The 13,995-nt window shown below is 42.6% G+C and overlaps 1 protein-coding gene across 8 annotated transcripts in view; it reads right to left on the bottom strand.

The window, feature by feature from the left end:
• Positions 1–13,995, bottom strand: part of qki (QKI, KH domain containing RNA binding) — a 411,041-nt gene that overhangs the window by 24,034 nt on the left and 373,012 nt on the right. For all 8 annotated transcript variants that reach the window (XR_004412882.1, XM_033025730.1, XM_033025731.1 and 5 more), the window contains one exon: positions 727–814. Coding sequence is in view for 7 of the 8 variants with exons in the window: in XM_033025730.1 (XP_032881621.1) it covers positions 727–814 (88 nt within the window). In the remaining variant the exon portion in view is untranslated. The remainder of the gene's footprint in view (positions 1–726; positions 815–13,995) is intronic.

The raw sequence follows: 13,995 nt of genomic DNA, 5'->3' as shown, positions 1-13,995 counted from the left end.
TCAGAGTGACAATTAGGATCTCCTATTGATTATCAAAGAATATATTTGCTCAGTAAATATTTATGTAACATATTTAAGTCTGATCCTCCAACAGCCAGGCCAAAACCAACAAGGGTGTGTCCTGCATAAAACAACAGATTCCCATCAGAAGGTTAAGAAAAATGTTGTTTAAAATGAGCAAATATAAAATTATATTTTAGTGATGACCCAGCACGAAGCACCAAATCCATACGTAGACAGAGACTGCAAGATGTTCTCAGTTACATCATGCGGTCCATAGGAAAAATGCAATAATCTCTGCTCATTCGTTTCACAAGTGCATGATGCTCCATCAAACTGTCAGGCAGCAACTATGCATTTCTCACTGTCAGTAGCCAGCTATTCCTCGGTATTCAACCTGCCAGTTACTTACTTATTTCAAGAACAAATGATTTATTGTGGGCTGGGCATTCACAACTTCATTTTGTGTCATGACTTCAGCTATTCTGTGGCCATTCCCGAGGAGTTTAACATCTTGCATTCAATCTGTGAAGATTATTTCAACTCAGGAAAAATGTTCCTTGGTTTACACTGGTGGGATTTAGCTTCTAGATGACAGAAGCTTTTACAAAAGATTTAAATGTCACCAAATGCCCCTTCCCCCAGGTGCTCAGTATAAAACAATTGCCTAAAAGAGGAACATGTATACAAGGTGCAATGCGTATACTAGGCTCTAGAGGTCCTTACGTGATTTGATGTTGGCATCTCTATAAGTGCCGTTCAGTATCGCTAATTCCATCAGTTGCATCTTCTTAAGGTTATCCTCTCCCTCTGCCTGAAAACATAATTAAAAAAGGTCTCAACAGTGATGGCCATACTGGCATTTTAAAGGCTTTGAGAACTGCAAATTTTAGCTTTCTGAGCCCCTTACGAATGACATACATTCGATCGTAATAGTCATAGCATTTTTGTTTTAAGCCCTTGTGGTAAAATTCTAACTATGATCCAGTTTTCCCTTTTCTGGAAGTAATGCAAGCCAAGGATCTGTTTGCCTTCAGTTAGACTTTAAAAAATCCCATGGCAAACATTAAGAGTAGTGCAGTATTCCTTGGTGTGTTGACAACATTTACTATTAATCAACATTTTACTATTGCCAACAAATCACTTCATCGCTTTAGTCATAGAAATAATCTACTCATTGCCTGCAGTGCTAAATCTCTGCCACATTTCCCCAAATATAGCTGACAAAAGAAATGCAATCCTACCCATCTTTATTTTATGTTCAAGCTCATGAAAATAGATTAGTAGTATTGAAACAATTGGTGTCATAATGAGTTACATCAGTGAGCAGTCGAGCACAGTTCCAGGACTGATGTTCCCAGATCACGTGAGCAATTTCAGTTCAAGTTATGGTTGCTGCACTGCAATTGTCCTCAGAGTTGGGGTGATGATATGGGGAACACAGCCCTGCCTTCATGTCACTGTTCAGTACTTACCAAGGCCATCCTGGAAATGCAAGCATGTGAGTTTTAGCAAGGTAAAATGTTGTGATAAACTCAGTGGAAGACATTCTTCAAACAACGAGATAACTAAAAAGCCCTTCAGGAGAAGATGCTGAGGACTTTCACTGCTCACAAAACCGCATCTGAGATAGGAGTAAGTGGCCCAAATCCTGCTAACAGATTGTCAGGGCATTAGTCAGCAAGCAGCCATTCAGGAATTTCAGGTATGCATGTAGAACTGCATAATTCTGAACTGAAATAGTCAGCTACTTGTACATTTGAATGTCTGCTCTCCCTCGACAATGGCGACGTTTGTAGTGGTGCTGAAGAGGATTGAAATGCAATTCACAGCAGGTTCTTTCAAACCAGGAAGAACTACACATTTGAATGGATCGTTGAACTGATCCCAGGGATGATTGGGTTAAAATTTGACGGGTGTTTGACGGCACTGGGCCTGTACTCGCTAGAGTATGGAAAGATCAGGGAAACTTACCGAACAGTGAAAGGCCTGGATAGAGTGGATGTGGAGAGGATGTTTCCACTCGTGGGAGAGTAGGACCAGAGACCATAGCCACAAAATGAAAGGAAGTACCTTTAGAAAGTAGATGAGGCGGAATTTCTTTAGCCACAGGGTGGTGAATCTGTGGAATTCATTGCCGTAGAAGGCTATGGAGGCCAAGTCAGTGGATATTTTTAAGGTGAAGTTTGATAGGCTCTTGATTAGTAAGGGTGGCAAGGGTTATGGGGAGAAAGCAGGAGAATGCGGTTGAGGGGGAAAGATAGATCATACATGATAGAATAGCAGAGTGGACTTGATGGGCCGAAAGGCCTAATTCTGCTCCTACAACTTATGAAGGAAGGTATGGAGATAAGGAGGAAGATCTGTAGAAAGGTCCTGATCTGAAAAGTCATCTATCCGTTCCCTCCAGAGATACTGCCTGACCCCCTGAGATACTCTGAGATACGATCCTGATTATGGGTGTGTCTGTACGGAATTTTTACATTCTCCCCGTGACCTGCGTGGGTTTTCTCCGGGAGCTCAGGTTTCCTTCCAAACTCCAAAGACGACCAGGTTTGTAGGTTAATTAGCTTGGTAAAATTGTAAATTGTCCTTTGTGTGTGTTAGTGTGCAGAGATCGCTGGTCGGCGCTGTATCTCTAAACTAATCACACATTAAGATACTCCAGCACTGTGTTTGTTGAGGAAGGTAAATGCTTGCCTTATTTTACATTCTTTCAGTCTTTTTAATTATTTATGTTTTAAAGTGTGTGAATTAATCTTTTTTACTACTTTATTATATTTAACTATATTTGAATCAGGTACTGATGGCTACTTTGTGCTCCGAGCCTGCACTATCTTGCTAGTCTCCAGTTTGGAGATATAACATGAAAACAGGCCCTCTAGCCCACTGAGTCCACACTGACCATCAATCACCCTTTCACGCTAGTTCGATGTTACCCCACTTCCTCAACCATTCCCTAAACACTTGGCGCAATTTACAGAGGTCAATTAACCCACAAACCTGTACAAATCTTTGGGAGGAAACCGGAGCACCCAGCCGAAACCTATGTGGTCACAGAGAGAAAGTGCAAACTCCACATAGAGAGCACCCAAGCTCATGATTGAACCCAGGTCTCTGGCACTGTGAGGTGGCAGCTCTACTGTGCCGCCGTTATCCTTCCTGTTGTGTTTAAGAAATCAGCCTACCCGGCCCATTCCATCCAGAAGGGTGGGTGAGTGGGGACTCTAGGCAGTGAGTCCAAAGAGAGGGTGAGGTCCAGAATAAACAAACACAAAGCCTTCAGCAAAGGAATAGAAGGCAGGCACAGGTCAGGAAAATTAGTGTGGGAAATGCAAAGTATTTTCAGAAAATTAATTGATATCAATTAACTAATTGGGCAGCACGGTGGCACAGTGGTAGAGTTGTTACCTTACAGCACCAGAGACCCGGGCACGATCCTGATTATGGGTGTGTCTGTACGGAATTTCTACATTCTCCCCGTGACCTGCGTGGGTTTTCTCCGGGAGCTCAGGTTTCCTGCCAAACTCCAAAGACGACCAGGTTTGTAGGTTAATTAGCTTGGTAAAATTGTAAATTGTCCTTTGTGTGTGTTAGTGTGCGGAGATCGCTGGTCGGCGCTGGTCTAAACTAATCACACATTAAGATCTGAAGATTCATTTGAATTTTTAATGTTCCCTAAACCTATAAAATGAAACTATCTGGAGACACAAGAAACTGCAGACATAGAAACATAGAAAATAGGTGATGGAGGAGGCGATTTGGCCCTTCGAGCCTGCACCGCCATTCATTGTGATCATGGCTGATCATCCACAATCAGTAACCCGTGCCTGCCTTCTCCCCCTATCCCTTGATTCTGCTAGCCCCTAGAGCTCTATCTAACTCTCTTTTAAATTCATCCAGTGAATTGGCCTCTATTGCCTTCTGGGGCAGAGAATTCCACAAATTCAGAACTCTGGATGAAAAAGTTTTTTCTCATCTCAGTTTTAAATGGGCTCTCCTTTTTTCTTAGACTGTGGACCCTGGTTCTGGACTCCCCCATCATTGGGAACATTTTTCCTGCATCTAGCTTGTCCAGTCTTTTTATAATTTTATATGTTTCTATAAGATCTCCTCTCATCCTTCTAAATTCCAGTGAATACAAGCCCAGTCTTTCCAATCTTCCCTCATATGGCAGTCCTTTTTCTTGCATATGGCGTGCACAGCCTAAAGTTGTGGGACAACTTGTTCTATTTGATCTTATTTGATTGTGCACGCCAGGTTAATTGCATTCGTTGAAACAGGGCGAACCACGTGAAGGTTGCAATCTGGCAGTCCAGTTATCCCGAGGATTAACCTCGTGAACCTTCGCTGCAATGTCTCAATAGCAAGGATATCCTTCCTCAAATTAGGAGACCAAAACTGCACATAATACTCCAGATGTGGTCTCACCAGGGCCCTGTACAACTGCAGAAGGACCTCTTTACTCCTATACTCAAATCCCCTCGTTATGAAGGCCATTAGCTTTCTTCACTGCCTGCTGCACCTGCATGTTTACCTTCAGTGACTACAAGGACACCCAGGTCTCGTTGCACTTCCCTTTTTCCTAATCTGACACCATTGAGATAATAATCTGCCTCCTTGTTCTTGCTGCCAAAGTGAGTAACCTCACATTTATCTACATTATACTGCATCTGCCATGCATCTGCCCACACACTCAACCTGTCCAAGTCACCCTGCAACCTCTTAGCATCCTCTTTGCAGTTCACACTGCCACCCAGCTTTGTATCATCTCCAAATTTGCTAGTGTTACTTTTAATCCCATCATCTAAATCATTGATATATATTGTGAATAGTTGCGGCACTCCACTCGCCACTGCCTGCCATTCTGACAGGGGCCCGTTTATTCTTACTCTTTGTTTCCTATCTGCCAACCAATTCTCTATCCATGTCAATACCCTACCCCTAATACCATGTGCTTTAATTTTGCCCGCTAATCTCCTGTGGGACCTTATGAAAGGCTTTCTGAAAGTCCAGATATACTACATCCTCTGGCTCTCCTTCATCCATTTTGCTTGTCACATCCTCAAAACATTCCAGAAGATTAGTCAAGCAGGATTTCTCCTTCATAAATCCATGCTGACTTGGACCAATCCTTATACTGCAATCCAAATGCGCCGTTATTACTTCTTTAATGATTTACTCCAGCATTTTCCCCTCCACTGGTCAGGCTAACTGGTCTATAATTCCCCGTTTTCTCTCTCGCTCCTTTCTTGAAAAGTGGGATAACATTAGCTACCCTCACAGGAACTATAGCTATACAGGAACTGATCCTATAGAACATTGGAAAATGATGACCAGTGTGTCCACGATTTCGAGAGCCACCTCCTTGAATACCCTGGGATGCAGTCCATCAGGACCTGGGGCCCAGTCTACGCAATACTATTGTCGCCTAATGCAAATTTCTTTCAGTTCCTCTGTCTCCCTAGATCGTCTGAACTCTAGTACATTTGGGAGATTGTTTGTGTTTTCCTTAGTGCAGACAGAACCACAGTAACTGTTCAACTCTTCTGCCATTTCCTTGTTCCCCATAATAATTTCACCTGTTTCTGCCTTTAAGAGACCTACATTTGTCTTTACTAATCTTTTTCTCTTAACATACATAAAGAATGTTTTACTATCCTTTATATTCCTGGCCCTCGTACTTCATCTTTTCACCCCGTATTGCCCTTTTTGTTACCTTCCGTTGTCCTTTGAACATAGATACATAGAAAATAGGTGCAGGAGTAGGCCATTCGGCCCTTTGAGCCTGCACCGCCATTCAATATGATCATGGCTGATCATCCAACTCAGTATCCTGTACCTGCCTTCTCTCCATACCCCATGATCCCTTTAGCCACAAGGGCCACATCTAACTCCCTCTTAAATATAGCCAATGAACTGGCCTCAACTACATTCTGTGGCAGAGAATTCCAGAGATTCATCACCACTCTCTGTGTAAAAAATGTTTTTCTCATCTGTCCTAAAAGATTTCCCCTATATCCTTAAACTGTGATCCCTTGTTCTGGACTTCCCCAACATCGGGAACAATCTTCCTGCATCTAGCCTGTCCAACCCCTTAAGAATTTTGTAAGTTTCTATAAGATCCCCCCTCAATCTTCTAAATTCTAGCGAGTACAAGCTGAGTCTATCCAGTCTTTCTTCATATGAATGTCCTGACATCCCAGGAATCCCAGGAACATTTCCCAATCCTCTAGCTTCCTGCTACTCTTTGCTATGTTATACACCTTTTCTTTTAGTTTTATTCCATCCCTAACTTCCCTTGTCAGCCACAGTTGCTTCTTACTCCCCTTAAAATCTTTCTTCCTCTTTGGAATGAAATGATCCTGCATCTTCTGGATTATGCCCAATTCCTGCAATTGCTGTTTCACCATCATTCCTGCTAGGATCCTTTTCCAGTCGACCTTGGCCAGCTCCTCTCTCATGCCTTCATAGTCCCCTTTGTTCAACTGCAGCACTGGCACTTCTGATTTAAGACTTGAGCAAAACACACAGTATTGGAGGAATTCAGCAGATCAGGCAGCACCTGTGCAGCAAATGGATAGGTGATGTTTCAGGTGTAGTCCCTTCTTCAGTTTATTTTCAGTTTTAAATTAAACTACCTGATGCTCTCGTGAGTTATTCAGTGGCCAAGAACAAGTTAAAAGATTCATGTTCCAGCAGAACAGTGGTATCTTTTGTACAAACCTGGGCACTATATCCACCTTCCCAAAGGATGTAACTACTGAGCAACTAGCAACCAAAAGTGATCATCCAACTTTCCAGTGAAAGAACCTTTAAGTAAGAAGAACGCAACAACTAGAGCAAATCATCTGCTGTTGGCCTGTCAGTGGAATGAGGCAGTGCATTGTACTTGTATTGAAGGTAAAGCAGTCTGCTGAAAGGATCTATGAGATGCTCGGTTCTCCACCAAGCGAGGCTGATTGGCATGGCCACCTTCCAGGAGCAGGAGATGCACAAAGTGATGAGACAATTTTCATTTGCACAGTTTGGGTTTCAACATTTCCACAGTGACTACAGCTCAGAAGTAAGTCTGGTGTTTGCGCACACCCTGATGTTGCAATGGGAGGCAAAAGAAGGATTTATTTTAACAGCAGAGGTTCAGAACAGAACAAGATCAGGTTGTTTTTTTCAACTTTATGCAATTTGCCTGTAGTCTGCAAGATGCCCTTCTCACAACTGAAATCTGCAAATTCTGCAGCTTATAGTATCTTCTCTGAGCTCAGTCATGCTGGCAGTGCTTGTGTCAGCTTCCTTGGTGCTCAGTCAGTGAAAACATTGCACACAGCCACATTTTCCGATTTGAACCAGTGGGTTTTGTGTTTGATATCTGCTGTAATATGATTGTAATGTTACCACAGGCTCTATGGTACAGGCTAGGAGAGTAGAGATCCCTGGGGCAAGTGTGAGGTCAGCTCAGTTGAGACTAGATCTGGGTCAAACAGCAACCAGATGCTCATCCATTGGAAAGGCTGTTGGGTGGAGCGACCTAAGGGATACCCTAATTACAGAGCTATGTTCCAGTATGGGAAGCATAAAAGAAGCAAAGGAAAATATTGAAAAATAGAATTGTTTCAAAACACATATACAGGAAAGGCAGAGAGATTGATTTTACCTTGGGAATTCAGGGAAGATTTGGTTAGTTCTGGCAACACAAGCTGCCAGACTAATTGTCACATTACAAATTCTTGGATTTTCTAATTGAAAACTGAAAGGGTAAAATAATATATTTCTCTTAGGCATTTTTCTTGGGCTGAAACATGACTGAACTGAAGGTTTTGGCATCATCCAACACCCTTAAGCCTAAAGTGTTATTAGTTGGCTCTCTTCACACACTGTGCTATAATCAGTGGTTTCACTCTATTTTGACTATATTTATGGAATTAATTTTAATAACTGGAAGAAATTCCAAATATTTACTAAAAATGATTGTGCTATGATTGAATACGGAGGAATAGTTCGGACTGGAAGGTGCGTTTGAAAGGACAGATTTAAAGGAATGATAAAACAATTCAGAGGGGTGGCACTGTGGAGCTGCTGCCTCACAGCTCCAGTGACAGGATCAATTCTGACCTCTGAAGAACAAGAACCAAGAACCTCTGGTGCTGTTTGCATGGAGTTGCACACTCTTCCTGTGGGTTTCCTCCATGTTCTCTGGTTCCCCTTACATCCCAACATATGCAGGTTGGTAAGTTACTTTGACTATTGCAAGTTGCCCTCATGTGTAGACGAGTGCTAAAATCTGGGGGGAGTTGTGGGGAGCATAAAATTGATTAGGGAGGATTTGTGTAAAAACGAGTGTTTGACTGTTCCCCGCAGACCTGATGGGCTGAAGAGCCTGTTTCAGTGCCTTCTCTCTCTATGAGTCTATGATAAGAGGAGACTTTTCACGGTTAATTAAGATGATCTGCACACAACTCCATCCAAAATTACATCCAGACTTTGTTCTGGTCCCTGAATCTTCCAACACAGCTTCAGACTTGAATACCTTATCTTTCTTTGCACAGCTAATAGAGCCACTGCCTCACAGCACCAGTGTTGGTTCCAATGAAGTGCAGATTTTATATAGTTACCTGGCTGCTGTAAATTGCCCCCAAGTGCATAGGGAGTGGATGAGAAAGTAGAATAACATAGAACAAATGTGAGCGGGTGATCGATGTTTGGCGTGGACTCTGTGGGCCAAATTGTTTGTTTCCATTCTGTATCTCTAAACTTTATAAATTCCACTTGTGTAAAGGAACATATGCTGTGGTACATCACACAATTAATGGAAAGGCCGCAGAGGGAACTGATAAGCAGAAGGATCTTAGTGTACAAGTTCCTGAAGTTGGCAGCACAGGGAGGTATGATTTGATGGGGCATAGTAAATAAGGGGATGGAGGTTAGGGTGGTACTTTACTAAATAGTTATTGCGCAACAGCTAGAATACTGCGCACAGTCCAGATCACCACTTTAGAGGAAGGATGTGATTGCACTGGATAGGATGCAGAGAGGATTCTCCAGGATGTTGCCTGGGGTGGAGTGTTTCATTTAAGAGGAGAGACTGAGAGGCTGGTTTTGTTTTTGCAGGAGGCTGACGAGGGATCTGATCGAGGTGTAGGGGATTTTAAGGGACCTAGATAGGGTAGATAGTATGAAATCTTTTCCATGGTAGAGGTATCTAAAGCTAGATGGCATAGGTTTAGGGTAGTGGATAACGGATTTGGATGGGATCTGGAGAAGACCTTTTTCATGCGGAGGGTGTTTGGAATCTAGACGCACTGCCTGAGATGGTATTGGAGGCAAGCACTCTCATAACATTTAAGAAGATTAGAGATGAGCTCTTGAATGGCCAAGGCAGAGTCGGCCATGGATTTACTGGCAATTGGGGGCAAGAAGGCAGATTATTATCTGAATGGTGTTAGATTAGGAAAAGGGGATGTGCAACGAGACCTGGGTGTCCTTGTACATCAGTCACTGAAAGTAACTATGCATTGAAAACAAATGGCATGTTGGCGTAGTGAGATGATTTGAGTATAGGAGCAAGGAGGTCCTACTGCAGTTGTACAGGGCCCCGATGTGACCACACATTGCGTATTGTGTGCGGTTTTGGTCTCCTAATTCGTGGAAGGACGTTCTTGCTATTGAGGGAGTGCAGTGTAGGTTCATTAGGTTAATTCCCGGGATGGTAGGACTGATATATGATGAAAGAATTGATTGACTGGGCTTATATTCACTGGAATTTAGAAGGATGAGAGGGTATCATAGAAACATAACATTCTTAAGGGATTGGACAGGCTAGATGCAGGAAAAATGTTCCCGATGTTGGGGGAATCCAGAACCAGTGGTCACAATTTAAGAATAAGGGGTAGCCCATTTAGGACTGAGATGAGAAAAAACTTTTTCACCCAGCGAGTTGTGAGTCTGTGGAATTCTCTGCCACAGAAGGCAGTGGAGGCCAATTCACTGGACGTTTTCAAAAGAGAGAGATATAGCTCTTAGGACTAACGGAATCAAGGGATATGAGGAGAAAGCAGGAACGGGGTACTGATTTTGGATGATCAGCCATAATCATATTGAATGGCAGTGCTGGCTCGAAGGGCCAAATGGCCTACTCTTGCACCTATTTTCTGTTTCTATGTAATTGGGATTAGAAAAGCACTTTATGAGCAACACGGACTTATGACTCTGAGCTTCCTACTCTCCTTTGAAAAAAATAAATGACCGTAATGTATATTCACTGCACCTGAGCCTCGAGGCCTGGTGGAAATGCATCGCATTCAGGAATAACAGATCTCTTTATTGCTGTGATAGCATGTTGCAAGAGGAGAGCTCGGTGCATGCACAGAACACATAATCAACATGTTCTACACAAGGAGACACAAGAGACTGCAGTTGCTGGAATTTTGAGCATAAAACAAACTGCTAGAGGAACTCAGTGGGTCAGGCAGCCTCTATGATGGGAAATGTAGAAAGGTCCCGACCTGAAACGCCATCTGCCCATTTCCTTTCACGGATGCTGCCTGACCTGCTGAGTTCCTCGAGCATTTTATTTCACGCTCTGTAATCGAATACCAGAAATCTCCTGATGCACACACACAGACTCTGTTGCATTCTCACCACGTAAATAACCCGACACATCCTTCAGGCAGTTCTTAGCCACTAGCAGGCCAATACATCTCATTATAGAGGTCCAGTTTCAAAGCACTATGAAAACTTGGACAAAGAACACTGGTTCCTGAAATATGATTGCATTGATTTAAAAAGATTATGACTGGTAAGGCACAATATAGAGGTTTTCATCATTTTATTTTGTCACTTAAACTTAGAGACATCAAAATGGGATGATGGAAATGTATCTTTCAAACTTTAATGAGGCCATGTCACGTGCAATATTTCCACAAGGACTAAACGTCAACTCCCAAAAGACAGAGGCTGATACAAATGGCACAACTGACTGGGTGGCGAGCTAGTTTTGAGGCCTTGCATGTAATGCTGGCATCTACTGTGGAGCAACCAAACCCACAAGTTTTCATGCGGTATATCTCTTTTCACAGCCAGTCCTGCCACTTTCTCCTCATTAGCTATTGTTTCCCACTTCAGTGTGGAAGATTTTCACATCCTTTCCATTAACACCTCCAGATGCAGCCTGACTGGTCCTTTTGCTAAGGATCTCTCCTCTGAAGAAGTCTCGACCTGAAACGTCACTTATTCCTTCGCTCCATAGATGCTGCCTCACCTGCTGAGTTTCTCCAGCATTTTTGGCTACCTTCGATTTTTCCAGCATCTGCAGTTCTTTCTTAAACATCTCCCCTTATCTTACATCCTTAGGGCTGTAGCCATTGTTCATCCTATTCACACGCCCATACTTGGGATCTTTGCTTGGGATGCATGACATCTTTTCCTTGGAGAGAACTGGTGCGTTGGAACATTTTCCTTTCCACAAGGTGCCAAGAATGCCCAGCAGACACAAAACTAGAAGCTGTCGATCTTGCTGCCAACTGAATGAAAAATCCTTCAGCTATGGCTCAGAGAGAGGCACCTTTGCCTCTCAGCAAAAGAGCAATGGGCCCAAGACACGCTCCAGAAACTTAAACTCGTTACTCTCAGCTGACAGTTCAGCAGCATCACTGCTGAAACTGTGCAGTCGGAGTTGCTTATTTAACCTAACATTAAGAAATACGGCAAAGCCGGACAAACTGCTGAATCCATTCGCTCGATGGGGAGCAGATATTATCCTTTGGTCTTCATTGAATAAAATAAAATATTTAGTAATAAAATAAAATATAAAAATATAAAAATAGACTCCCAAGGTATTATTAAATAACAGACAATCACCTTTAAGGAAAAATGAATGGCAAACAACTGTAGGGAAAATATTAAATATAAATATGCAACATTGAAGTATATTTTATTTTTAACTGTAACTTAATATAATGACTTGGATGATACCGGAAAGCTTCAATCCCCTTGTCCTGGCAACACAAAGCATCCAACACTTAAAATGTGGTGTTTAACACTGAATGGGACTACAGGTCCTGGAGAACCAACTCAATAGCAGCAGCATTCGTTTTCCCAATCTCTTCTGGATAATTAAAAATATCGTCCAACTGGTCCAGAAAACAGATGCAATGTAAAAATATAATTAACTATACACTTAGCAGGATTATGAGCTGGCAGCCCAGCTAATCAGGCTTCCACAGAAGAATGCAGATGCTGGAATCAGGAGCAACAAACAATCTGCTGGAGTATAAAAGACACAAAATGCTGGAGTAACTCAGCGGGTCAGTCAGCATCTCTGGTGAACATGGATAGGTGATGTTTCTGGTTGGGGCCCTTCTTTAGACTGAAGAAGGGTACTGGCCCAAAACGGCAACTATCCATATTCTCCAGAGATGCTGCCTGACCCGCTGAGTTACTCCAGTATTTTGTGCATTTTATGTAAACGAGCAATTGCAGTTCTTTTTTTCGTGAATCTGCTGGAGGAACTCAGCATGTCAAGCAGCATCTATGGAGGGAAAAGGACAGTCGACGTTTTGGGTTGGGACCCTTCGGCAGTGCAGATGAAGGGTGCCGGTCTGAAATGCAGACAGTTCATTTCCACCCACAGATGAGTTCCTCCACCTGATCGGTGGTCATTCCAAACAACAGCATCAGGAGGTGAGTAATCTACCCCCAGTGACATCATGAACAACTACAGTCAGTCTTTCCAGGATAATGGTAATATATTACACTACTTATGTTTTCATTAAACCGCCACTAAAGACTTTGCTCATGGGTCAGCATTTTCTGAAAACCAGTGCATTTGTTGCAGACAGAAAGGTGGCATACACATACAACGCTATCTGCTGTTGTACATCAATCTCATTTTTAACTGTTTAGGGGTGCCCCCAAGTCGTACCGTCACAAAAGCACTGTTTAAAACTAACATTTTCTAATATGCTATATATGTATATATTATTTTTATATCCAAACCCAAAATATCCCTCCACAGATGCTGCTTGACCTGCTTTGTTCCTCCAGCAGATTGAAGAAACAAGGGTCTGCAATTGCTCATTTACAAAAAAATACACAAAATACTGTAGTAACTCAGCGGGTCTGACAATATATACATATATATATATAGATATACACACACACACATACATATATACACTCACACACAGTTTATTTCTGCCATTTAATACTATTATTTTTTTAAATACTTTTTTCCATATTTGGAAAAATGAAGAATTTGAAATGGGAAAAAAAACACAAAGTACTGGAGCACTCAGCAGGTCAAGCAGTACCTTTGGAGAGCGAATAGTGACGTTTCGGGTCGGAACTATCTCTGAAGAAGGGTCCTGACCTGAAATGTCATAGGTTCAGAGTTCTAGGAGCAGAATTAGGCCGTTCGACCCATCGTCTACTCCACTATTCAATCATGGCTGATCTATCTTCCCCCCCCCCCCCGTTCTCCTGCCTTCACCCCATAACCCCTGACACCCTTACTAATAAAGAATCTATTAATCTCCACTTTAAAAATATCCATTAACTTGGTCTCCACAGCCATCTGTGGCAATGAACTCCACAGTTTCACCACCCTCTTACTAAAGAAATTCCTTTTCATCTCCTTTCTAAATGTACGTCCTTTAATTCTGAGGCTATGGCCGCTGGTCATAGACTCTCCCACTAGTGGAAACATCCTCTCCACATCAACTCTATCCAGGCCTTTCACTATTCGGCAAGTTTCAATGAGGTGTCCCCGCATCCTTCTAAACTCCAGCGAGCACATGCCCAGTACCTTCAAATACTCATCATTTGCTAACCCAAACATACCTGGGATCATTCGCGTAAACCTCCTCTGGACCCTCTCCAATGCAAGTTCATCCTTCTGCAAATTCACCATCCTCTGACTCAAGAAATTGCTCCTCATCTCCTTCCTAAAAGAAGTTCCTTTAATTCTGAGGCTGTGACCTCTGGTCCTCGACTCTCCCA

This window comes from Amblyraja radiata, chromosome 8, assembly GCF_010909765.2.
Source record: "Amblyraja radiata isolate CabotCenter1 chromosome 8, sAmbRad1.1.pri, whole genome shotgun sequence".
NCBI lineage: Eukaryota > Metazoa > Chordata > Chondrichthyes > Rajiformes > Rajidae > Amblyraja > Amblyraja radiata.
Note: the sequence above shows the minus strand (reverse complement) of the source record. Positions and strands in the feature narration are given on the sequence as shown.